This window comes from Amphibalanus amphitrite, unplaced genomic scaffold (genome assembly GCF_019059575.1).
Source record: "Amphibalanus amphitrite isolate SeventyFive unplaced genomic scaffold, NRLGWU_Aamphi_draft 000374F_arrow, whole genome shotgun sequence".
Lineage (NCBI taxonomy): Eukaryota > Metazoa > Arthropoda > Thecostraca > Balanomorpha > Balanidae > Amphibalanus > Amphibalanus amphitrite.
In genome coordinates this window covers 300,635-327,335 of record NW_024881868.1, presented here as the reverse complement: position 1 = coordinate 327,335, position 26,701 = coordinate 300,635, and the positions used below count along the sequence as shown (strand labels likewise).

Sequence of the window (26,701 nt, the reverse complement as noted above, 5' to 3'; positions counted from 1 at the left end):
GGCCGCCACCACCCAAACTGCTTCCTGGGGCATTCCACGTCAAATCAAACGCCGAAATCCGTCATCCCCTTCGATTTTTCTGAAAATTTATAGGCAGACTGGGCATGGTTCAAAACTGAGTTACGGATAATATTTTCGAAATTTGATGACGTATCGCTGAGATATAGGTCATCGAATATAGCCAAAAAATGCCACACATCAATTTTTTAAATGTCTATAACTCTGGTTCCTTTTCTGGTATCAAAATGATATTAACAGGGTCTTGTAGGCAATTGATAAGGCTTTGATTTTTAGTTATAAAATTAAATTGGAGTGACCTTGAAATGCATTTGACGTTGAATTAAAACAGAAAAATTTAAATAGCAAAAAACACGTCACCTTCGATTTGGGTAATTTTTACATATTATGTCCGTCACAATGTTCCTAACCATCTGTGAAAAAATTGGAGTGGGCCATTTATAACTTTCGCGGCAAACGCCGTTTTTATGCATCAACATCACGCAACCGCGCGTGACCTTGAAAGACAGTCAAGACATGCCTGCTTGTATACACTTTCTGAAATGAATGAATGGTTGCTGATAAGTGATATCCCAAACTCTGCGAGAATGGAAATGCATAGTTATCGTAGTCAAGCATTCACGTTCCATAGTAAAAGTGTCTCAGGCAAACGGTATTTTGCGGTGAATTTTGAGCCGTGTGGAAATGTATCATGAAGTAAATTCAACGAAAACATTATCACGCAACGATATCTTCACGTCTTTTTATCTTCACTATACGAAAGAATATACATTTTTGAGTATGTATGGGGAATTTCTAGTTAATCCAATAATAAATATGGCAGTTAGAGACCTGCTAAGAGTAACATGTCGCCGACTGAGGCGGTATCGGCCGACGCGGGAAACGCAGCAATCACAATTTTGTGTTTACACGTTCATGTTTCAGTTGTTTACCAACTGATTTTCAAAACTCTTTCACCATGAGCTTGCCTGTACATTTCTTAGTCTTCTCACAAAATTTGACGCGAATCGAACGTAATCAGCGGTAAGGAGCGCGATGTAAAGACGGAACCGTTCCGTTCCGTTCCGGCACAGTCTACAATTCAGGCGGCGCGTAGCGGTCGGCGCCGGCTGCCGAGTCGCCGCGGCGACAGGATGTTCACTTTACACCGCTATTACTAGAACAGTTGTGAACCGATCTTCTTATTGCTTGCACGATGATATGTGCAATTCAATTCTGGACAGGTAGCCATAATTAATTTCGCATTAATATTATGAGATATTGGCGAAAAACAGGAGGGGTGGGGCGAAATTCGCTTTTCCCCCTCCACTGCGAGTGCTAACATACGTTTGCATATGTGCCATTTTCTTCAAAACTTATGAATGGCCCACTCTAATTTTTTCACAGGTTGTTAAGAATATGGTAGGCAATGAAATACATGAAAATGAGCCAAATCGAAGGTGACGTGTTTTTTGCTATTTCAATTTTTGTGCTTAAGAACAGAGTTAAGTAAATTTCAAGGTCATATATCTAAGTAGGTGCAATTCTAAACAAATGCTCAAGAAATTACCTAAACAGTAAGGTTTATTTCATTCAAATCAAACAAGTACAACCAAAGTTATGGTCGTTCAAAAATATAAAGATGCAACATTTTGTAAAAATTTGATGCCCTATATTTAGAAGACCTGTGGTCAGAATGTGCAAAAAACATCAATGTAATGTCCGGGGCGACACAGGAACTCGCTCACAAATTTATAATGAAATCGCTGATGGTAAGGTGCAAAACAGCCGATTTTTGTTCGATTTGACGTGGAATGCCCCTCCTGCAGTACCCAGACGGACCCCATCGCAGCACTGCCCCCTCTCCAGTGCCTGAAGCCTCTGACGACCACGTCCACGTCTGCGACCACGAACACCAGCAACGCCACCGAGACCATATTTGGTGATCCGATGCCCTCCTCCCCTCCAAACTCGCAGCCCGAGGTCTCACCGGAGATCGCTCAGCAGGCTAAACCCTCTGCCGGAGCTGGTCGCTCCACCGGAGCCTGGATAAGAGTCCAGCGGTCGAAAGGACCCCGCCCCCAGCCTCCATCAGAGGATGGACGAGCACCCACCCCTCGCATGTCACGACCACCGACTAGAGTGTCTATGGGACACAACCGTGCGGCAAGTTGGGCCTCGCCCCGTCGTGACACGTCACACAACACCTCTTCAAAAAAACAACAATAAATACACTACTTCAGTGGAACTGCCGAGGCCTAGTCTCGAACTGGGCCGAAAGCAAAATGCTATTTTTGTTATTAACACCCATTGTCATAGCACTACAAGAGACATGGTTACTTCCAACTGATCCCTACAATTTCTCGTTATTCAATTACTCTTTGTACCGATATGATGAAACTGATGGCGAGCGGCGCCATGGCGGCACCGCTTTGTATATTAGTAATGACTATGTACATGATTTACTCACATTAAACACTCCATTACAAGCTGTTGCTTGTACCATTCGCTTAAATGGACGGAATATAGATGTTTGTTCCATCTACATACCTCCAAACACAGACAATCAGACGCTAGAGAGAAATCTCAATCAACTAATAGCACAATTTCAACATCCATTTCTACTGCTTGGAGACTTTAATGCTCACAGTCCGCTTTGGGGCCGAAGCATTGGCGTCTCCGATGAGCGCGGTGATATAATTGAACGATTTCTCGACACAAATCAACTTGTCTTCCTTAACAAAGGAGATAACACATATTTCTCATTAGCACACAACAGTGAGACTGCTATTGATCTTTCAATATGCTCGACACAAATCGCTACAATGTTCGATTGGTCTGTCGACCATGACATCCACCATAGTGATCACTATCCCATCCAGATACGAACAACATTCTCTTCAGATGCTGATGTTGTCCAGGGTTCGGTTCCACGTTGGAATTTCAAAAAGGCCGACTGGGAGAAATTCCGAACCTTTTGTAAGGTAGATCATGAGCAATTTCAGTCTCCAGAACATGGCATTAAATTCCTCACAGAAACTATTTTAACAGCAGCGGAAGTATCCATTCCGAAAACATCTACTTCTTCAAAATGTAAGCGAGTCCCATGGTGGTCTGATAATGTAGCTCACGCCATAGCAAAGCGTAAGCGAGCTTTCCGCCTATACTTACGCCATAGAAATAATACAACACTTCTTCTAAGAAACCAAGAACGAGCACGGTGCAAGAGAACTATCAGAGAGGCAAAACGAGCCTCCTGGAAGTCTTTCCTTTCGCAACTCAACTATCGTACCCCTCTGAGTAAAATATGGAACTTGGTACGCTCTCTGTCGGGCAAGAGAAGTTTCACGTCTCTTCCAATTTTACACGTCAATAACACAAATATTACAGAACCAAAGGACATTGTTAACACAATCGCACAAACCATAGCCCATCATAGTGCATCACGTCACTACAGGCCAGGATTCATCGATTATGTTCAAAGACAGTCTCGCCTTCCACCACATGCATTTGTATCCGATAATATAGAGCAATACAATGATATATTTTCCTTATCGGAACTTCGAAACGCCATACAGTCCACTGGGAACACCTCTGTCGGCCCAGACCAGCTACATTATCAGTTCTTTCGCCACCTTCCGGATTCTACCCTACACTTTATTTTGCAAACATTTAATGATTTGTGGACAAAACAGGCATTTCCAGAAGCATGGAAGGAAGCAGTTGTTATTGCACTTCTTAAACCAGGAAAAAGCCGTAAAGATCCAAACAACTACCGTCCAATTTCTTTGACTAGTTGTTTTGGAAAGATATTCGAACGAATGGTTGGGAAACGTTTAGAATGGTTTCTGGAGAAAAATACATTGTTATCAAAATATCAAAGTGGCTTCAGGAAAAATCATAGTACATTAGATCACATAATCCGCCTTGAAACAGACATCCGCAAGGGTTTTAAGTTTAAAAAACACACCACTGCTGTCTTTTTAGATATCACCCGTGCTTACGACACAGTACATCGGCCAACACTTCTACGCAAACTTCACAATCTCGGTTTACGCGGACATCTCGCTTGGTATTTAGTTGGCTTCCTAACAGGTGCTCGTAGTTTTCAGCTGCGTTTTCGCTCCATCTTCTCAGATACTTTCTCTTTCGAAAACGGTCTACCGCAGGGAAGCTGCTTGTCACCTATGCTCTTCAATATAATGATAAATGATATATTTAACTCTGTTCCTCAAGATATTCAATACTCATTATTTGCGGATGATTGCGCCATTTGGTGCACAGATGACGATTCGCAATATTCTGTTCCCCGTCTTCAAAATATACTCAACAATCTCGATGAATGGTCCCGGCAGAATGGTTGCATATTTTCTCCAACGAAGTCTGCTGTCATGGTTTTTACAAAGAATACTAGAATGCTGGAGCCTTCACACTTACGTTTATCCGGACACATTATCCCTCGTGTCAATTCATTCAAGTTCCTTGGCGTTGTATTAGATAATAGATTGTCCATGAGTAAACACGTCCAATATGTTAAAACAAAATGTACAAGGAGACTTAACTTATTCCGCTGTGTTGCTGGCACAGATTTTGGGGCTGACCGGCAAACACTTCTCCAATTATATAAGTCGCTCATCTTACCAGTAATTGAATATGGCTCTGTAGTTTATTCCGGAGGAAGCGACAACACTTTAAAGAAACTTGACACCATCCAAAATTCATTTATTAGGATTGCAACTGGCGCGATGAAAACTTCACCAATTCCATCCCTTCAAGTTGAGGCAACAATACCACCGTTACACCTTAGACGCATCGAACAGACTTTACGATTCAGTAGTAAAGTCAGATTTCACCCAGACCACAGCGCATTCAAAACACTTACCATTCTTCCATCAATTCACCACAATCGCTTAGGTCCCGCAGAGAAACGATCGGGACTCACCATTGCCTCTAGAATAAGGAAATTTTGTAACGAAATTAACTTCATTCAACCAAACATTCTTCCACTTCCAATACTGAACACCCCTCCATGGGTAGTCAGGTCTTGGAAAGTTTCATTTCTTATTGATTGCCCGAAAACACAAGTGACAGACACAGAAATACAACACAAGTTCCTTCAGACACAACAAGAATTTCCTACACATCATTTTATTTTCACGGACGGGTCCAAGTCGGGTGACTGCGTCGCAAACGCCGTCTTTGATCCCGTAGGAAATCATTCAATATCTAATCGCTTACAAAATGGAACTGGGATATTCATAGCCGAACTTCATGCCATAGTAAAAGCAATTGATTTGGTTAATGAAAAGTCTTGGGCACAAACTATGATCTGCACGGATTCACGATCTGTTGCTCAATCGCTAGAAGCTACATATCCAGCATCACCTCTTCTCATTCACATCTTTAACAAATTACATGTATTGTCGAACAACAGAAAAAAGGTCCACTTTCTCTGGATACCAGGCCATAGTGGTATACACGGAAATACAAAAGCAGACGAACACGCCAAAAATGCCCTACATCTTACAAGCATCACAAACATTCCTATAGAATACAACTCTATCAGAGCAAACATAAGACAGGCTATTTTTAGAAAATGGCAGGAACAATGGGCACAAGTAACACAGCATACACAACTCAGACAGATAAAAGAAAAGATTGAAGTATGGCATACCGCAAAAAGGAATAATAGACATGAAGAAAGGATATTAGCAAGGATGCGATTGGGCCATACAAAATATACACATAACCATATATATACTCGAGACGCCCGCCCAAGGTGCTCACTATGTAACTGCGTACAATCAGTTCAACATATAATTATTGACTGCAGAAAATTCGACAATACAAGACAACGGATGCTCGATTATTGCAATCGAAGGAACATACAATTCACATTGGCTTCTGTTCTCGGCGATTCTGAAGAACCCTTGATTGATCTCCTCTTCGCATACCTTCGTGAAATTAGATTATTCGACAAACTCTAACTTAGACAATATGTAAATATACTCATCGATATTAGAATACATTGATGTTCACACATGGGCATGCAATGGTCATTTTGACCGAAATGCCCCAAACACAAATAAATAAAGGCTGTAAGTTTATCCCGGCTATCTGGACAACTGTATTGAACAGCAGTCCTCCAGTTTTGGGCTTCGTCACTTGGTGCTCTGATTGAGCCGTCCACGTGACGCGTTCCCCCTTCGGCTCTGAAGTGGCCGACCGGGCGCAACTCCAGCTCGCGTATGGGTCGGCGGCCTCGTATGGGTCGGCCGCCCGCGTGCTCAGCCCTGACCGCGCCCCGCGCCCTGACCGTATGGGTCGGCCGGCCGGGTACTCAGCCCTGACCGCACCCGAGCGCCCGATTCCACTCGGGACCCGGCTTTGGCAGTCAGCCTGTCCAGCCAAAGCCATAGTCCCTTCAAATGCGCCCCGGCAACAAACTACATAATCATCACGTGTTTCCTTCTTTCACTTGCGATTTGGGTTAAATTTAGTAACATATTTACCTTGTATTCTGCAAATGTATTCACACAAGCCTTATGTGTTGAAGACACAATGATATTGTGTTTTAGGACACAACACGACTGGGTTAACACATTTGTAAATTGACACGTCTGCGACGGGTCAAAAAATGCATGATGCAGGGTACACAAGAAAGCCTAGTTAACACGCTCTGCCTGTGCGTTTTTAGTCGTTTTTTGTGTCAATTTGTTTTCAGTGTATACATAGTGGCAGGGTCGGCAGGTGGCGAACTGTTTACCTCCCTCCGAGTGGCGCCCATACCAGGCAGTAGCGGTGAGCGTTGTTTGCTTCATACCCGGGGCGGGTGGATGTTGTTTGTCTCCTGCCTTCAGGTCACTATGACGGGTCCCGGTGACCTGGTCTCGCCCCACCCAGCTCCGTCACTGCCGTCCTGTGACAAACAGTGGCGCGGGGCGACAGACGCGGCGCGGCGCGGCGCACTCGTTGCTCAATGTGGTGCACCGGTGACAGACTAGGTGAAGGAGCGTGTTACCACTGTTTTCTGTCGGCGACGCAGCAGGGAGTATTTCCTCAGCAGCTCGACAGACCGGACCCCGGCAGTTTACAGCCAGTCGTCCCCTCCTGCTCTGTGCTCAGATGGTAAACACCCTATTTATTGAACGGGCAGGGCTTTAGGGATGATTACCACACTTCATGATTCGACGAAACTGCCACTAGTTAGGATTGTATCATAAAATCATAAAAGTAACTCGTCGTCGTCGTTCTGGATGCATACCGATTGAATGATTTTGCTTTATTATTACTTTACTCAATTTGCTTCACTTTTTGTGTGTCTACCAGGGATGTGATTTAGCTCCTATCAACAGAGACCAGTCGCAAGTTGGCACACCAAGGAATGGCACAATCAATGTATGTAATCTGGAACAGAAATCGCCACAATAAACGAAAGTGAATGCCTATGTATGTCGTTGCTCTCTTCTTACTGGACATTACATTTTTGTGGAATCCGAGAGAAATTCACGTAAGATTTAACAATATTCGATGGAAGTTCCCTTGCTTTCGTCAAACTCCAATTGCCCAGTGGTTTGCATTTTTGTGTTATTATGATTACTATCTTATGAAATGTTTCAAATCTGTTATGGTATCTATTTCAGGCAGCAAATGCAACAGCCTAAAACATCTTAACGTGTGTGAAGACTAAACGAATCAATTCAAACACGAAACGTTTAACATAAAATGTCCCGTCCAATTTTGTCTCATTCATCCATCCTTTTGGATGTGAACGGTCATCACAATTTTTTCTTCTCGTGGGCGTTATAAATAAAAGCACATAGAGCCACCTGGAACCAACATACCCACTGACTTCATTAATAAAGCAATGGCCAATCACTGGCCCTGCCAGGCACGTCCTCACCTCACGGTCCGGTAATAAACCATTGCTGGGCTGCCCCAGACATTTGATTAGACTTCCAAATCACTCCTAGCACACAGCTGACCGATCAACCGCTCCGAAATTCAACACACTAGACCAGCACACTAGCCGTCCCAGCGGTCCGCCCTCAGTTCCCTGGGGGCGGTCAGCGGGCACACCGCCTCGGGGGCGCCCGGGGCTGACCTTGCCTCGGTTTCTGACCTTGGCAGCGCGGCGGACCAAGGTCGAGGCTGAGGTGGAGCCGAGGCGGCCTTTCTCCGCGCGCGGCGCCGCCAGTCGAGCGCTGGCTGCCACTGTGACAGGAGGCTGGAGAGGGCGCCCCGCCCGCGCGCCAGGAGCCAGGCAAGGTGAGGAAACAGCTCGCGCCGCCGCGACAGCCGCGCCGCAGCGCAGCGCTGGTGTGGGGCCCGGGAGGGATGGGCGGAGGGGAGGGAGAGGAGTGTGGCCGCAGCGACGGCGGTACGATGGATTGAGTGAAACTGTCTTGTTGGGTTAGGCACTTTCGGTCGACAAGACCATTGCAGAGCCGGAAGGATGATAGGATTTAGGAGGAGACATTGGTCTGGGCAGGCACCCTAGTGAGTCGCCGGGGCTGAGCCCGTCCAGAGGACAGGCCACCCAGCCCCAAGGCACTCACTGCACCCGGCTACGGGGTGCGCTCCCTCGGGAGCAGCGGTGCCGCTCCAAGGGAGCAGCCCGCATGAGATAAAGTTGCCTGTCCAGCCCGGAGGGGGGTTGTGGCGTTGAGGAGAAGGATTTCAGTATCCTGAGGATAGAAGCACGGATAGGTGTTGAGTGAAACGAGTGAGCAGTGAAGTTTGTTATTGCCAGTAGGAGATGTAGTAAAGTATTATAATTGTTCGCGGTTCTCGTGTCTGTGGTGCAACTATATTAAATGTTGCTTACATTATTTTGCAAATTAGCTGGCATGCTAATGCGCTGGATATGGTGTGAGTCATACGATGAAGCTCGGAGCCCGCGTCATTTTTCGGCGTGTTTTTAGGCGTTGTTTTACTTAGCATCAATTGCACTATAATTATCCAAGCTATATGCACGTTGCACACTGACAACTTTTTTTACCATTTGTAAAAACAATGGTCAAGACGGTTAGGTACTGCTACTGCTAGCACATATCAATATGCAATGTTATTGCAGTATTCTGACTACACTGACTGACTACAAGACTTTGAATATTATGGCGCATTGATCTAGCGAAGTTGTATAAGTGCTATTTGATGTGGCGTATCAATGGAATTAAATCGTTTTCAGTAGGTTTTTTTTATTTAATAACACCTAAAAATACTACATAATAACTACTTGAATGTTTTTTATTTGTAACAGCAAACTGAATATAGCTTTAGAAGATGGGAGACTCAAAGCAGCTAGTTTTCTTATAAGCATATCAAGATTTGCCACGCTTCCATATGATCCGTAACGCGACTACAGCCAGTGACCCGGGTCGATTCTGATTAGTATAAAAAACAAATGAGAGGTAGATATGAGTGCGGCAAATAGCGAGCGCAGAAGAGGCTCGAACAGGGCTCTCACTAGTGAAATTTACTTCGAAGCAAGTAATCTGATCTAAGCAAACAAGGTGTATGCTTTCGACAATAATTCTTTGGATTGATCATTATTTTGTTTTTCAATAAAGTCCTGTCACTTGATGACGACACATATTTTAGCTTTGCTGAAACGTTGAACTAAATAGACACTTCAAGTTTCAACACTGTTAACTCATGACGAACTGAATACCAATGTTAAATGTTTACGGCAGAGTCCCGATGTGGCGCGATTTTGAATGTCTATTGTATTGGAACATGAAGATCGAGAGAGCTTAAAAGTTTCTGCACTTGTTACGCTAGCATCTAATCACGTATAGCATTTCATATCTCCAACTCCAGTTTGCTCTTAGTACTCATCCGGTCAGTCACCGGAAACCAATCGAGGCGGTATAATATCCCTCTCTGGCCAAGAGTTAGCTGCTCCAATAAGTCCCTTCCGCCTGCGGGCAGTCAGGCCCGCCGGCGGCCGTGGCACGCGCCGGCTGACACCACGGGGCCTTGTTAACCAGGCGTCATCAGATTGTTTTTACGGCTGATGAGTCCGAGCGCAACCGGCCTCCGGCGGCATTGTATCGCTGTTCCGTGTCGACAGCACTTTCCACGCGGCTCCGGCCGACTGCGCGTTACTGCTGAAGCACCGCACCAGCTCCTGACTACAACATGTAACCGACAGTGCCTCAGTTCAACGGGGAGGTGTCAGGGCGGGGCGCGGGGGTCATATGGATACAGCAGACTGGCAGCGCGCCGCAGCCTGCGCGCCGCTGCCCGTGACACGTTACCAATGAGTGCAGTGCTGAAGTGAGAATTACGTTTATTACTGCAGGAAGCTATTACCGTGCTTGCTAGCGTGAACGAGAACACGTAACGAGACCGTCCGACTGACGTCTGATGCCGCGAGGCTGCACCTGTGACACCTGTGAAAGGGCTCTGTTTGAGAATTAGTGTTAGTAAAAATCGCTGCATGATACGTGTGGTGCAAGCATAGCTAGTGATTTCGTAGATGAGGCATCATTTTATTCTATCCGAGTGTGAGGTTTGCAATGCGGTGAAAAACTAGACGGAATAACCAGTTTCGCTTTATTTGGGTACTTTATCACCAGTACCATTACGACTACACTAAGCCATTCTGCTGCTACGCTGCGTGACGTATTGAATGAAACTGTGTCTGCTTTTTCAGAACGACTCGACTGAATACCAATTCACCAAAGTAACAAGCTGGAGTGACTTTTACGACAGTGCCGCGGTGCTGAGTTCCGAAAGGAACTCGGATTTGTGAACGACCATGGAGTTGGCTAAATTTGCTCTTCTGCTGGCCATCTTTGGTGAGTACCGCTATCCCAACTGTGATTAATTCTCTGCACTCTTGAATGCCACTGAAAATACTAAATGGACTGCGGGTTTGAGTTTTTAAATACCAACAACAAATTGCCATGATAAGAACACAATCCAAAGCTATAAATTAGACTAACAGTGGTGTTGTAACGCACTGGCCTGTACAAAAACACCGCGGGCCTCACGCCGACGTGGCCCGTTTCCAATGAGCGGCCCGTTTTCCGGTCACCCTCTCTCCTAGCCGCGGCGCCGGTCACTCGCGTTTCAATCAGGCACCCCGACTGGCCGCTCGTGCCCAACCGCGGCGGCGGCGTCCCACACATCTCAGCGGGGGGCTGCCGCCGGTGTAGTAACCCGCCGGAACCCCACCGGCCGGCCGGCAGCCCGGGGCGCTCCTCCATCGACAATAAACCACACCAGTCGGCGATAGACAAACGCCGCGCCGCCTGCTCCCGTTGCAGCGCGCTACCGATCGTGCCCGTTGCGCCACATAACGTCGCACGGCCTGCTCACGCGCGCGCCGCCAGTTCCGAGGCTCCGCCGCCGCCGCCGCCGCCGCCCGGGGCGATGCCATTGGTGATCGACAGCCGGCGTCGCTGTATCCGCCCGCGGCGGCGGCGGCGGTGGCGGCGGTGACGGTTGCATAAGCACGCGTGACGCGCCCGACACGGCCGAGGCGCGGTGACCATCCCTGCGGCGGCGCGCTGGTGCTAGCGCCCCAGCCGCCACTGCAGTCTCCGGTGCTAGCGTTACGCCAGGCGCTGCAGTCTCCGGTGCTAGCGTTACGCCAGGCGCTGCAGTCTCTGGTGCTAGCGTTACGCCAGGCGCTGCAGTCTCCGCCGGCCGCGCGGGGAGGAGGAGCGGGGAAGAGGGGAAGGGTTGCGTGCGCAAAACGCGGGACGTGGGAGAAGAATACCGTTAGCCTATCGTGGTAATGGATAGTGCAGACGAACATAGCCGGAAGTGGGTAGTCTGTGGACCGAGCGGCGATTCAATTATCTCTGAAGGTGAAACAAACTCGGACTCTGCTGGTGCTTGCCCTGCACTGATACCGGTGATGGTTTGCACCGGACGTATCCACTGATGTTGGGCATATGATCCTTCAACTCACATGTCATTGAACTTAGGTTCTAACTAGTATGGTGTTGCTGCTTAGGATCTTCGTCTGTAACTTACAATATGTATAGTAATAGCGTTTTTCCAAATTCATTCAAGTGTATGCCTCACAAAAACACACATATTTGATTGGTATGATTTCCTTAGGCATCAAAAGGTAGGAAGGAAAATGAAAGTTATTAGTTGATCTATGAATAGTAGACATTGGGCAACGCAGCCGTTCTAGCAGTGTTGAAATCCTGCCGGGCCCAGCCTGCACCTGGTCGCATCAGAGCTATTTTATGGTGATAAAGATGACAATTGTCACAGTTGATACCAACTACTAACGACAACAGCCGGTGCTGCGGATATTAAAAACAGACATAACTTCCACCCGTGGCTTATCCGCGATCAGATGGTCGATACTTGGCTCGGATCAGAACAGGTTTTCTGATTGAGATGACCATTGCCGTTTCCTTGCTGCTACCTCGCGGGTTTGATCGGCGGTTGGGTAACTGCGAACAATGGCATCGTTGGACGACTGACCACTGCGTGACACATATTCGGCGGTGGCACTCCCCGCTCAACGGGAGATTAGGTAACGGACACCAAAGCCGTCATAACGCATGCAACGGACCACTTTTTATCGATCAGCCGCCTTGAAGCAATCAAAGCGTAGCCGTAACTTGTCCTTAATCGATGTTCTATGCATTGCTTTCACTGTGTCCGTATAATTCATTCCAAAGGAAGTGTCCCTGAGAGTCCACAATCGTTACGCATTGTCGGCTTGCCCTTCACATCATTGCAGTTTTGTCGCAGATATATATAAGTCTCCATTTGCACGTTCCATTTCACAGATATTCGAGGTTCAGTCCAACTCGTGACACACTGAAGCGCGATCGGCGATCGCCCATTTCCAGGTCGTGTCTTTCCAAAGTCGGCTGCAACATTGCAGCGTTGCAGCGTAAACTGTGCTGGCGCCGCTGATTCGCGCGATAGTGACGCGGTGGCGGCGATTGCGAACGGCGGACACCGGCACAGGCCGGCTATTAGAGGCGATTATCGATCGGCACGCTGTGGGCCCGACGCCCTTAGTGGCACGACCGAGCGGCGCCGCGGGCGAGCCAACATGTCACGCCGGCACTGATGGCGTTGGCACAGCCCGGCGTTTGGAAACGCTCGGGACCGACTCCATGTTCGCCGGTGTGAACCCGCCCCAATCGACTCTCCACTCGGCTGCTCCAGATACAAACGACCTTCGGCAAACAATATCGGCATTGTCGTGTGCAGGCGAGCTGCCGGCCCGCTCACAGGCAGGGTTGTGAAACGGTATCAGGTACAGAGACAAGGTCTGTACTCTGACCGACACCGGGTAATTACACGGCACAATATCGGCACTCGGCCTCATGGGCCGTGACTGCGCCACCGGAGCTCGGAGCGATGTGAGGCATTATCACCGAGAGTGCCGGAAACCCAGCCGCCGTGATGCTCAGCCGACGTAATAGCGGCGTTTGCACCGCGCTTAGCTAGGCGATTAGTCACCGTTGACGAAATTCCCCGGTTTCCAATTCGGGCGTTAACTGTCATGGGCTGTCGAACCCGCGCAACTGACAGCTGTGACGGATAAAATTAAACGTAGACACGTAATTTTTAGGTTGTGTTAATAGTTTCACTGTCACAAGTAACAATCGTTTCCTTTCTGTTTCCACGCTGGTCAAAATCCTCAGAAGGCAACTGGACAAGCTTAGCGCCGCTTTTCTCCTGATCGTGCGTAATGCAACGGGACATTATTGCGAAATTATACTGGTCTTTTTAACGGACAAGTTCCTGTCAATTGATTCCAGACCAGTCATACTCTCGAAGAAACTGCTCGAATTACGCTTCATTGTGCTACGCTGTTGAGTCTACAACTTTGCGGAAAAAGCATTACCCAAGCACGCGCTCCTTCAAAGTAAGATTCAATGCCGAAGCTGTCACTTCGACGTTTCTATCATGGACGCATTCCTGTATCGTCCCCATGAAATCCTGACGTATCTTGCGCTACTCAATAGATGTGGCACGCATTGGTACACAGCAGCCGAGCCCAGCTGGTCTGCACCACCCTACCGGTTTCCAAGGAGGCTGTGAGTCGCCAAGCCCACCCATCGCCGTGTTGACCCATCTGGCCTGCCTACCGACCTGCCTACCGGTCTGCCTACCGGTCTGCCCACCGGCCTACTCCCACCTGCAGGTGATCCATCTTCTCAGCGTCGGAGTTTTGTGGGCGACCGTAGGCGTCTGTGTGCTCAGATTGGACTGCTGCGGCACCCGTCTCCGGTCAGAGAGCTTTCTCGTCTGCGGTACTCGGCTGAAACCACAGTGCTCTCGTTGCTGGGATAAGAAAAGTCTGTCATAGCCGCGCTGCAGAAGTGCAGACTACATAGTTGTTGGGTACCCTCGGACGCAAGGGAGGTCGAACCGCATAATTATTTGGGAATATTTTGTAACATAGTGATACAGCCTGCGAGCCGTGTAATAAAGACCATCAATTATCAAGAAACTTTCTGAAAATGGTGACCTCAGATACCGGCCGTGTCAGGGTCACAGTGTCCGCTTCCCATCTCAGCTCCTCCTGGGAGGAGTATTCTCCATGTAGCTGTGGGTGCAGCAGAGGAGCAGTGACTCACTGGACCGCCCCAGAACGGAGCATCCCGTACCAGGCGACACATCAGCTGACCGTGAGGTCAACACGAGAGAGGTGACGCGCTCCCAGACGGAATCTGACGTCAGTGGTCACGAGAGAGGTGACGCGCTCCCAGACGGAATCTGACGTCAGTGGTCAGCTGTTAGTGGTCAGACTTCATCAGCTTCCGAGAAATCGGTGTTCATATTTATATGGTCTTCAGTAGCAGCGAGAGGCCTGGAAAGGAATAAAACATGTTACTTTTCAAAATTGGGAAGTAGAAACTGAAGAAGTAGAAACTCCCAAATAAAAAAACTGATAAAACACTTACGACAACAGATGCATAAATTATTCGTGTTGTTCGCATATACAAAGCAATCATGAACGAAGAAGCCGCCAGTCAATGCATCCGATGAGATTCAGCAATTGAACATTCCGTGTATAGCGCTGCACCCTCAGACTGATTCATTTGTAGTTGCCTGGTCAGGTAAAGGTTGCGCCGTGGGCCGCGTCCTTGGCCCCGGCATGAACATCGGTCAGCCGTCCCATCCCGTATGCAGCCGCCGGGAACACGCGAACGGTCCGCTCTGGGCTGGGGAGACTGATTGGCGCGAGCCGCGGCGGAAATGCCGCACCGAGTCGATTCACCGGGTCGGGGTCAGGCTGGGACGATCGAGCTGGGGTTTACTGAGTACGCGGGGGCTGTGTGGGGGCTTTCTGGAACGGTCTACTTGAGCAGTATGAATTCAGAGCCCCTGCATGCTGATGCTTTTGCTGAAATGCTGGGGACTTTATAAACAATGTGGCCAGCTAGCTAGTTAGTGAAAAGTGTTGAAACACATGCGCTTTGCAGCTTCTTAGCTCTGCAATATCGTTTAAAGGCGATCATAAAATTTGTTTTGGTGAATGGTGATCCAAGCAGATGTGTAATTGGCCATCTATGCATAGTGATCTTTCTTTCAAGTTGATTTCCTCCATGAAATCGCAAATGTTCTGACTGTTTCTTTCATTCTTGGTTGAAGAACGTGGTTATACTGAAAGATCTAAGAATCTCGAAACAAAATAGCTAAACGATTTTTTAAAATCGTTTAGCTAATTTCATGATTTAATAGCTAAACGATTTTCTGCTTGAACTTTGCATCAACCAGCGAAATGAGCCAAACAAATGATGGTGACTTGCTAGACTATTCGAACTGTGGTATTACAACACTCTATCGATCACCCACTTGTTACCCATGCAAATCAGACTGAAGTCTCATTCGCCCAATACCACGCTTGCGATATTCCAACGCTCAAATCCTGCGAGTGGGATCTGGGGGAACGAATGACCAGCCATTTTAATTGGTGAAAGCATGACATGGTCCAGCTTCGATCTTTAGCGTCCACATCTTATCCCTGCGATCAGCTCCTCTCTCTCTCTCTCTCTCTCTCTCTCTCTCTCTCTCTCTCTCTCTCTCTCTCTCTCTCTCTCTCTCTCTCTCTCTCTCTCTCTCTCTCTCTCTCTCTCTCTCTCTCTCCCTTCCTCAGCCTGCTGACCTATGGCCGTTCTGAGTTTTAAAGAGGAGATGCGCGGCCTCGCGTGGAAGCCTCTGCCAGCGTCCTCGTCCCAATGTTGGGGAGAGGAAAGGAGCAGGGAGAGGGAAGGAGGGTGCGACGGCAGATCGGTGACCTCTGACCCCCCACCAGGGTCGCAGAGATCGGCCGGCGAGCCGTGGGGTCAGCGGGCGCCGGGAGCACGCGCTCACTCTGACAGCGACAAAAAAAACGGGCCTGATGCTAGCGGTAATTCAAAAGTGAAATGGGACTAAATGAACGTAAGCGTGCGATCGGGTTTTATGAATGACCACAAAACTGCCTTTACAGCCAACACAGGCGCTTCGGCAGAATGCACGCTGAAAACATTGCATCAAAAGATTCTAAAAACAAGAAGAGACAGGTAGTACAGTCCACGCACATCTGAAGAATTGTGTTTTTTTACGGTCGACTTGTGCCCCAGATTCATGACGTCAAAGACTAAATCAGACCTATAATATTGGCCCCGAGTCCAACTGGTCTATGGTTGGGGCCCAATGTGATTCCCTAGTGAGTAGTGACGTTCCCAGGGATCTGGAGCGAGATCCTAGACGGCTGGACCAAACTGTCCCAGGGCTGGGCCTCAATCGCCAAGATCGTGACGCATTTGGCAGAATGACTGTTACATTTGCCTGCATCGGTCCATAATGATTATGTTAATGCGTACCCAATCAATGAGTAATTTATGGGTCAATGGGTCAATTAAGGCAATCAAAAGCGGCGATATTGTAAGCTGCGACCTTCAGTTGGACGCACAGCAAAACAGCCATCACCCTACTTCAGAGTGGCGTGCTGCATTTGACTTTCAAGATGGCCGGTCGCTGCGCTCGGGACCTTCTGAGCTAGCCATTCAGACTGACCTTACCGGGACAAAGTAAATAACATGTAGGCTTTAAGTTCCGGCTCGGCGTCACCCACCAGCCACTTGTCGAAAGCTTATGATAAGCTGCATCTGTGTTTTCTTTCACTTTATGCCGGAGGCGTTAGCGATGTCTCATTATGTCCCAATCGGCAGTCACAACAGACGTAGCCGCGCACACTTCCCACGGGCCTCGTCTTTCCAGGACTGCGCCCGCGGTGACGTCACGCTTCCCTCTGTGACGTCACCGTCACCGGCTGGCGGTCGCTGTCGACCCCGGGCCGTGGCCGCGCCGCACAGACTCCTTTCACTGTCGGCGCAAACGGCGCGTGCTGGCGGGGCTGTCACCTCAGAAACTGTCTGCATCGCCCGCGCCGCCCGGCCGGTCGACCGGCGGGCTAAGTCAGTGGGGATCCATACCTATGATGACGTGAGTGGAGAGCTCGGCCAGCTAGACGATAATCCGACTTGAGAGCTGGCGACAAATCACTTTCAGAGCTAAGACATCACCGATATCCAATTTATTGTTGCGTTTTTTCATAGATCAATCTATGAGACAAATACATTCTTGCACGAACAAAACTTTTAAACAAATTGGGTTTAATTCTTCACGAACTTAAGAAAGTCTGTAAAAACGAGAAACGCATTTCATGGAGTGTAAATGCCACCACCCGCTATTGCATTCCTTCAGTCCAAATCTCGGACACCGAACTGTCACTGTGGCTGCAGCATTTGGGCGTGTCACTGATCCGTGCAGGCCGCTCGCCCGTGAGATTGCGCCGCCCAGATAACCACAGAAAAGGCGAGAGACATGGAATGTCAGCAACATTGCACGTTTCGGCAATGCCGTTAGATACAGTCGTGGCGGCACTATTTGATTAGACGTTTATCGCCAGTCTGTGGGCTTTATGTGAGCTGAAACTGTGACCCCAACAGTGCTCAGAACGTATCGCAGTTTCTCCTACTGCGATATATCTGTTTTCCTTGCAAATCCATGCGTATAAATCATGCACATGGCTGCACATAGCTATGGTTGTGTCATATGCGCACTATTCTATTAGACAATTAGTTAAGTTAGAATGACAACACTTGAGCTGTTCATTTAGTTGTGCTCTGTTCTGTCACCTAGGCTTGATTGCAACACAATGCTCCTCCGATACGATTTGCTCAATACCATAGCTTGATGCCATTTGCTAAATCCCTTAAGCTATAAAACTCAATTTCAGGGTCAAAAAAAAAATATGTCTCAGTTGGATATACCTTTCAGGAAATGGTAACCATATGGGGCATGCTTCACTGGTGGCTGCAGCGGTGTGCGGTATGTAGCAATTGAGTGACGACTCGAATCCAAGCACTTGTCCCACCCAATATTTGTGCTATGGGTTAAGCGCAGCATTCGCCAGCAAGCCTCATCTTTCGAGCTCTCCGTACTTCCCGGTTACAAGTAGGTATTGCGCTACGAGTAGCTCACAGCGGGCGTCGATCAACCATTCACACAGCGTCGACGGCAGCGTTTACGACAGCTCCGCCTGAGTGCCGGCTTTCCCTCTAGCGACCTCTGCTGCCTCCGATAATAATAACTCGCACCTCGCTGACACCCAGTCGCGGCGGCAGCCGCCGGTGGGCATGACAACACGACATGGATGCTGCGCTCACAGTGCGCCGACTCTTCAACGCGCTACCGCCGCTACCGCCGCTACCGCCGCTACCGCCGCTACCGCCGCTACCGCCGCTACCGCCGCTACCGCCCGGCCAGCGCTAGCTCAGCTGAGTTAATCAACACTCGCACACCGGTCGACTCGCTCATCGGCGGCTATTGGGACGGCCAGCTGGCGGCTTGCGACACTGCTAAGTGAGCCGGGCTTCCCGGCAGAGGGGCTGAATACAGATGTGCCGCCGTGGAGTGGTGGTGTGAGCAGTCACTTGGTGCTGGCGGCTGACGGTCACGATCACGGGTCACCAGAGACGGACAGCAGGGGACGGGCACAGGGTCCGAGGGCCGACTGTCAGACAAATGGGGATATCGGGTAACCATCAGACGTCAGCGGATCACAATGGTGAGTGAGGAGGATGGACGACCTCGGAGGAAAAGATAAAACAGAATAGAGAAATATGATGAAGTGTTGACAGATTGAGCACAAGGAAAAATGTGAACGCACGTTTGCATTTAAAATGTTATCTTATTTCCAACTTTCAGCTCAGCTAACGCATGCTCTAGCCGTTACAATGAATGAATGTGATCAAATTAACGAGGCGCATCTCATTCTTTTATGACACGGATAACAAGCATGGTCTTTGCTTTAGCGTTCCGCATAGTTCAAAAGATTCTGGAGGTCACCTTCTTCACATGTCAGGGTCAGTGCGTTTCGGTCACGCGCATGTCATTGGTTCACTCCATGAATGCTAATTTGGCCCCGTGAGCCATTGTCTTGCTCAGGAGGGAGCTGGTAGCTCAGGTATAGCCGAGATACCATTTGCAGTCTATTGTGCCGTTTGTACGTCTTAGTGCATTATGGGCATGACATATTGATGCATTTATAGTTTCGTCGGTAATATGAGACACGTTTAATTTATTAATCTGCCTACCATGCAGGACGTAATCTATAGATTGATCAATATTAAATTTTGTCATTTAGTTTATTCAGAATATACGAAAGCAAAGGCCAAGCGGCACATAAAGAAGCAAAGGTATGAACGCTCATGACATTTGAGTTTGAACTTGGCTTTAAAAGCACCATTATGGCACAGGAAAACATTTGTTTGAGCTTTTAAATAACATTTCATCAGTGCTGCTGATATGAGTAACTCTCAGCATCAGCGCCTCTCTGTTGTACTGGTTTTTGTCGAGTCGCCGCGTGCCCGCCCGTGACATTGCCATAACAACACTACTCACGCGCACTGAATGCCAATTTCGCCATCGCGGAACGAGCGAAGCATGGCGACCTAATGGCGAGTCTCTCTAACAGAGACATTTTGTCGGTCCCAAGGATGCTCGCCGCCGGGCTAGGTGCGCGCACACAAATAGCCGCATCGTTTCATATTCATAACGCTGCTGTCATTAGCGTAAGGCCGCTCGGCGAAGACCCGTGATTTACCTGGCGGGCTCTGAGCACAATCAGGTCAGGGCGCCGGCCGCCGCACACTGGCCGCAGCGCGGTCTAGCTAGGAAGGACGCGAGACCACGTATATCACCGCCCCTCCCCGAGGTACAGCCTTCAGAATGTCACTGATACAGCAGCAGAATTAATTATCGCATCGGCATCAGGTGGCTCCGATCTGTTGATTGTCTGGAAACGATTGATGTTACTAGTTTGCATCCAACAAGGCCGTTTATAGGCATCGAGAATGCCATCTCAATTGAATGCAGTTGCCTTGGGGGAGGAGTGAGACGTTCCAATGCCAAACAGGGTGACATATGTGCTTGCATGGCCTCCAATGGGTACGGCAAGGCGCGATTGGCGGCGCCCCGTCGACAGTTGGGGAGAGGAGATGGACAGACTGGGTCTAGTAGGCACTCGGCCAGGGTCAGATGAACGTGGACTGGCACTCGCCTCAGTGAGTTTTTCACGATAGCAGGCGATGATATCCATGTGTCATAAATAGCGGGCTAGAACTGTTAAGGGCAACTAACCAATCCTAAAACTCATTATCAGAGCGGCATAGAGCCATGAGTGATTCTTCCGTCCTTCTACCTGTCAGTCTGATGGCTCCATGTCTGTAATTAATCAGAATGTGACGCACCCTTTTCAATGAAATTAAGTTAGACTGTTCCGAAATGAGAGGTGGATGTGCGCTAATTATGTTTAATGGGCTAACTAATGGCATCCAACGATCCTTGTGATTGAATAATTGGTATGCGGAAATGAGGAAATTTACGACGAAGCGCTTGAACTTTTTGTAGCTGGTTTCGAATCCAAACAAATTCAGAAGCTACACACGTATGTAGTGAGTGACAAAATGCTAGACTGGTGCCACAACACAATTCAGAGATCGTTCTACATCCGGGTGTTGGACGACATGCTGCATGTCTGTGCCATGTCCCAGCTCACCGGCCAGTTCTAGGTTTATTTTTGTTGTCATTCAGCCCCCCTGAAGGCCACCTCAGCAGTCCGTGCGGAGCAATGCTCTGCAGCTAAAAGGCGGGGGCGGGTGTCCGTTCACTCCATTCTCCACAATACGGCTCTGGGGCAGTTTTTTAGCGCTTGCAGTGGGCGAACAATACTGTTGTTTCGGTCCGGCATGCTTCTAAGCTGGTTCACGTCGCAGTCTGACATTGAAGTCTCCAGAGGCCCGCCCTCCTGGCATTCACACCACTCGTATCGGGTCTGAACATTGAGCTGGCGTGGGAACTCAGAACGACCGACACATGGCGAAATGCGGTCGACGCGTACTCAGTTCTCTGCGACGCAGTTGTCATTTCGGAGCAGCTTATTGTGAAGCTGCATTCGACATTACAGGAAACGCTGCTAGAGCAAGACTGCTGGTGGAAGAGCTCATTAAGACCGATAAAAACGCCACTCATCAGTCTGGTGTTGATTGATTGTCTAAAATTGTTTACCAAGCAACTGATTGCTAACCTGGATTTGTAACAAGTTTCAAGTTTGAGATTCATTCGGTATCGTAAAATAGAGTGGAGTGTATCCAGATAGCGCATTTAGCAAGTCCTGGCCCATATCCTTGGAACGGTCATCTTTCAAAAGGATAGATCCGATGTCATTTTTTTCTGTCTCGTCCAATTCAGCTAGACTTACAAGCAGTCTGCGAAAGGAGCCACTTGCATAAGGAACCTACTGGCTATTCTTTGCGTCGATGTGCTCGGCATTGGTGGGCTTACCCAGGTTTTTATATATTTCCCTTTGTCATGTCCATCTATATATCTGACTGATGTCTTCCTATGTGACGGTTTCCTTCTCATGTATGCCTACAAATTCCATTCACGCACAAAGCTATTTTATCAGAATGTTTTATGGTCGATTTTGCCTCGTCGCTTTTGTTCTCGCCCTGACAAAAAGCGCCCTCTGTCCGGGCCTTATATGGAGTGCCGAGGTCATCGGCTGCTCGATCGATGTCACTATTAGTCGATACCGATAGCCGGAGTTTCGCAGGTTTTGGTTGAGGGATTTCTAAGTTAGCTAAGTCGTTAGAGCAAGCATTGCTTACTTGTTTGTGAAGCTTCGCTTCAATGTTTTGTGAACTTACTTTACAAATGGGTAATTTCCGTTAGATTGTTGCATTACTCTCCGGTGATAAAACTATGCAATTTATATAATCCATCTCAGTAGGTAAATATCTGATCCACGCATCCAGAATTTCTTAAAACATTCTGTAGAGGTCTATATGTATGTAAGCTACACATGAAGCCATGCTCCCGCTCGGGACAATTATTTTGTTCGGCGTTCCACAGCCCGGTGACGCGCCAGTATTGTCTCCGTGACGTCACAAGCCCATGATATCGCCACCACTCAAGCAGACAGTGCACTTCTGCAACGTGGCCCACTGCTCCAGTTCTGGCGGCGCATACGTTATAGGGAGGGCAAATAATTTATACCCGGCACAGGGTGACGAAATCCCCGCCGTAATTATCCATCCAGAGCTCATTTGACCGGACCGACCCTGAGACGCGGCTGTCTGTACTTACAACCGCCTCTTGTCCTTCGAGGTCAAGTAATGACACCACCCGCTCTGGAGTGGATTCGGGCGAAAACTGGATGCCGTTGTCTGCCTGAAGAGTGCTCTGAATCATCGTTAGGTGATGTTATCAGGGCTTTCTTTCACACGAGGATAGCGGTTTGTGTAACAGGCATGGAACGGTGGTAGCCTTGGCGGTTTATTTGCTGTTGCTGTCGACGGAACGTTTCTTCTTTACTGACTTTAAACTCAGCCCAGTCCTCACTGATGTAAAATGTGCCTCGGTGGTGGGTGGTTAGAGACCCATTGAACCGAATCCCGCTCTATCTCTCCAGCACCCGAGAGTTATGAAGCGTCCGCCCTACCGATAATGGACAGTGCCGACATTGGCCGGGAAACTACCCCCATTGCGGTCTGTAATCTCGTAATATTCATGGTTCAAAAGCGCCGGAAATAGTGCCGTAACACATCTCAGACGCAGCTTGCATCAGGTATCCGATATCATTCAGCATCTCAGGCAGCACCTGGGGCGCTCACGTTCCCATTCATGCAAACGGACGAGTGCATTTGTTTCATAATGGCCCTCCCTCGTGGTGGTCAGTAAAGCCCTCATTACCCGTGGCTCAATCATGGAGTACGGTCGATCCTGCTGGATCGGTGTCCTTCGCTCGTGCGGCTCGGCCCCGCCCATTGCTGCAGCACTCTCAGCAGGGAGGACCAACTCGTGTCGCTCGGTGTGATTAGACCACCAGCCGCCGCCGGCCAGCTGGGCAGAGGAGAGGAGAGGGGGAGAGAGGGGCAGCTGCTCCGGGAGGAGCCGGCTGACCGAGGTCCGGCCCGGCGACCCGACCTTGGGTGGGGCCGGCCAGCCGGGCGTGGTCCCGCTCCACCGCGCATGCGCTGCAGCTGGGCGCCGGTCGGCCTGGGAGCAGAAAGTGAAAACCTGTGACCGGCTGGCCGCTGCTGTTGCCGACCTGTCGACCGGACCAGCCAGTTGGACGGGGCTACAGCCAACGGTCGGCAGGCTGTTACGTCAGGGAATAGCCAATCCTCAGTGGATTAGCCTGAGTCATCCGACTGAACAAACTGGCTAAACGAGCTTCCGTTATTTTCACCGGATTATGGTTTCGGCTACCGGGCATTCAAACCCATACACGACAATTTGCTTTCCGTATAGGAAAGGTATAGCTACTCTGCTAAAAGTGCAATTAAATAGCCAAATAAAAGTCATAAACATTGCAGTAAAACTATGACAAAGACGCATGATCGAAAACTACACGCGGAGTAGCTTTCATATCAATTCATATTCACGAACCAGTTGGTTCAAAGTTCGTTCGCACCACTCTATCGCTGGGCCCCGGTTTAGCGTGGACCACAGTGGCGTGGACCACCTCCTTAGCTTCAACGCCTTGCGTCGGTCCGGAAACTTCTCCACTGACAAACTGTTATGCAGGTTCGAGGTCAGGCCGGCAATTAGTGAGCGGCAACAATAGCGCACGCCCGGCACGCCTGCCGGGTACTGGATGACGTCACCCCCGATCAGGCGTGCCGTCGGGAGAGGGTCCTGCTCGCTCCCGGCCAAACAAGGCTGGTCTCGAGGGCGCGCGGGGTCCTGGAGGCGGACCGGAGTCACAGGCCGGGCTGAAGTCGGCGGTGACCACGCCCGAACTGCAGGAGCAGGCGGAGCCGGATCTATGAGCGTGGGACAGTCTGTCGCTACCGCCGTCGTCAACGCAGCAGCGGCAAACAGCGCCTGCAGAGGACAGCAGAAACAGCAGAAGTCGCAGCTCCCAGAACAGCTGCGGCTGAGGTGGCGGAGGTGGCGACACAGACTGTCGGAAGGGATACGGCGAGCGGGAGTTGAAGGTCGGAGGCAGACGGCGAGCGCGCTACTGAAGGCCAATTGTTGGGTCAACATCAGGAGCGCCCGACTCGCGCGGGGTGTCTGAGGGTGCCCAGTGGGTGCCGCGTGGGCGTCAGATAGTGGGTGCTGGCGCGGGAACGGGGTGTGGGTTGCAGGCAAGGTTCTGTTCGTCTGGCAGCCTTGGTGGGGAGGGGGTTTCCGACGGCAGCGTAATGGCCCACTTAGTCTGAGAGTCTCTCAGTTAGATGCACACTAAACCGACGACAATGGTCGGCCAAGTGCTCGAGGCAGCCTGCAAGAAGTGCCGCGCTGCATATATTTGACAGTAGTACAGCTTGAGACAGACAACGACCGGATAAATAGGACGGTCGAAGGCTTAGCGTAAAACAGGTTTCAGAAGTGCTCATTTGACCTGTTTGAAATCAGTGAAGTTAAAACTGGATCACTTAGCAGACGGATGAAATTTCGCTTTATCTTTGAGGTTTAGCTTTGGTAATCAGGACAAAAGCCATCAACACTCATTCAGTCATTGATTTGACTCGTTCGATATAAAACGTAGCAACTTATCGCATATTTAATCCACTCAGCGACGCATGAGCCTATGCACTGCAGGGGTCCCTCTATATATTAGAAAGCATTGCTAGTGCGTGACATTTGTGTCAATCTGTCGTGTCCATCACATTGTCTCAATATCTTTGCTATCAGTTATCGTCCAGGCCCGAGGCGAGATTTTCAGATGCAATAGCTGTCCCTTGTAAGTCCGAGTGACTGCGGGCATTTTTCAGACTGGCAGCACCATGCTCATACGGAGGCTGGTCACGCACGAGCGGGCACCATTGCACTTACGTACGGCTTCTGACAAGTGCCGCTATGGAACTACGATCTGCAGAATATATGTAGTGTTGGGGAATTAACGTCGTCTCTACCATTTCTAGGATACCTACCGTATAAACTATGTGCACATGGAGCACCCAAAACAAAGAGATGAGCTCCTAGGCCGCTGCATACCTCCCCTGTATTCTATCCTGCTCCACACAGCGCACACCTGGCCGTAGAATGACACCGCTGCTCGGTCACGCCACTGGCAACAATGACCTCTGTGGCACCCAAAGTTCGATCGAAGCTGCCGGCAGAAGCGCCGCAGAAGGCACTCTCGGGTCAGAGAGCGTTTCTACACATGTGCCTCGCGGAGTGCGCGCATTGTTCCTGTTTCGCCACCGCTGGCGGAACGGCGGCACGTCTGCGGCTCCGCGTTCGGCGCTCTGCACGTCCCCAAGGACAGGGGTGGCGTCACCCAGCTCGCGGGCGGGGCACTGCACAACTGCATCGGCCGCCGCGCCGGCTGACCCAAAAACGCGACCGTAGAACGTAACCGTAGCGGGAGCGTTAGCCATTGTGGTGACGTTTTTATGGGATGTGCAGCGATGGGTGCGTCTGAATGAGTGTTCTCTGATGTTCTGAAATTCGGTGGATAGTTTTAAACAATTGTTCTGCAGAACCTGAAGATGATGAGAGAATTTCAATGCGATCGTTGGGCAAAAGTATGATATGTGGAATTTCACCCACGTGCGCCTGGCATTGTCCGCATCTTTTCAAAACCTGGGTAGCTCGCAATCGCAATTAATAGCGGCCACTGCCGTAAATGTCAATTGCCAGATCATGTCCTGAGAGTTGCAGCAGCACCACTTATATGTTCGTGGCGGGAGACAATGGCTCTCTGCAATAGCCAGTTCCGCAGGGTGGTCGACGACGTTATTCTATTAACGTCTCCCACAAATGTGCAATTGCATGCAAGGACATGACATTTTTAGGGTCGGAGGCCCTGCTCCCCGAGGCGCAGAGAGCAGAAGTGGAGATTTTAGCCTTCATGCTTGGCTTAAAGACGTTTGTTCTTGGAAAACTATCCCATCCAGTGCCTATGTGTACCTCGCACTATTCACACATCTCGTGTGCATTTTGTTTCGATTGCTTCGGTTGTTTTGTTCATAGAAAGCTAGCGGCATTTGTTGGAAGATGGAGCAGGGACGAGCCGAGCTTGGAGATAAGACCGGCTGGAGCTCCACTTCATCTTGCCGTTCAGACGACCGCCCTGCTCATTAGTGCGGTGCGCTCCAATATCAGCTGTGTTTGTGCCCAGCAGTGGCCAGATGGGATCAGCAGCCACCTGCTCTGAGCCGGCTCTCCCGCTGCGCTCCACCGACCGCGGTGG

The 26,701-nt window shown here is 49.4% G+C and overlaps 1 protein-coding gene across 4 annotated transcripts in view; it reads left to right on the top strand.

Moving 5' to 3' along the window:
* The first annotated feature begins 7,863 nt into the window (after positions 1–7,863).
* The window catches only part of LOC122389838 (mucin-5AC-like), a 58,514-nt gene continuing 39,676 nt past the window's right edge, over positions 7,864–26,701 (top strand). For 2 of the 4 annotated variants that reach the window (XM_043382266.1, XM_043382267.1), the window contains exons 1-2: positions 8,175–8,265; positions 10,658–10,802. In XM_043382266.1, the coding sequence (XP_043238201.1) occupies positions 10,763–10,802 (40 nt within the window). In that variant the 5' untranslated portion in view covers positions 8,175–8,265; positions 10,658–10,762. Of the gene's footprint in view, positions 8,266–10,657; positions 10,803–26,701 lie in introns of all 4 variants that reach the window. The other 2 variants (XM_043382265.1, XM_043382264.1) reach the window with 2 other exon arrangements.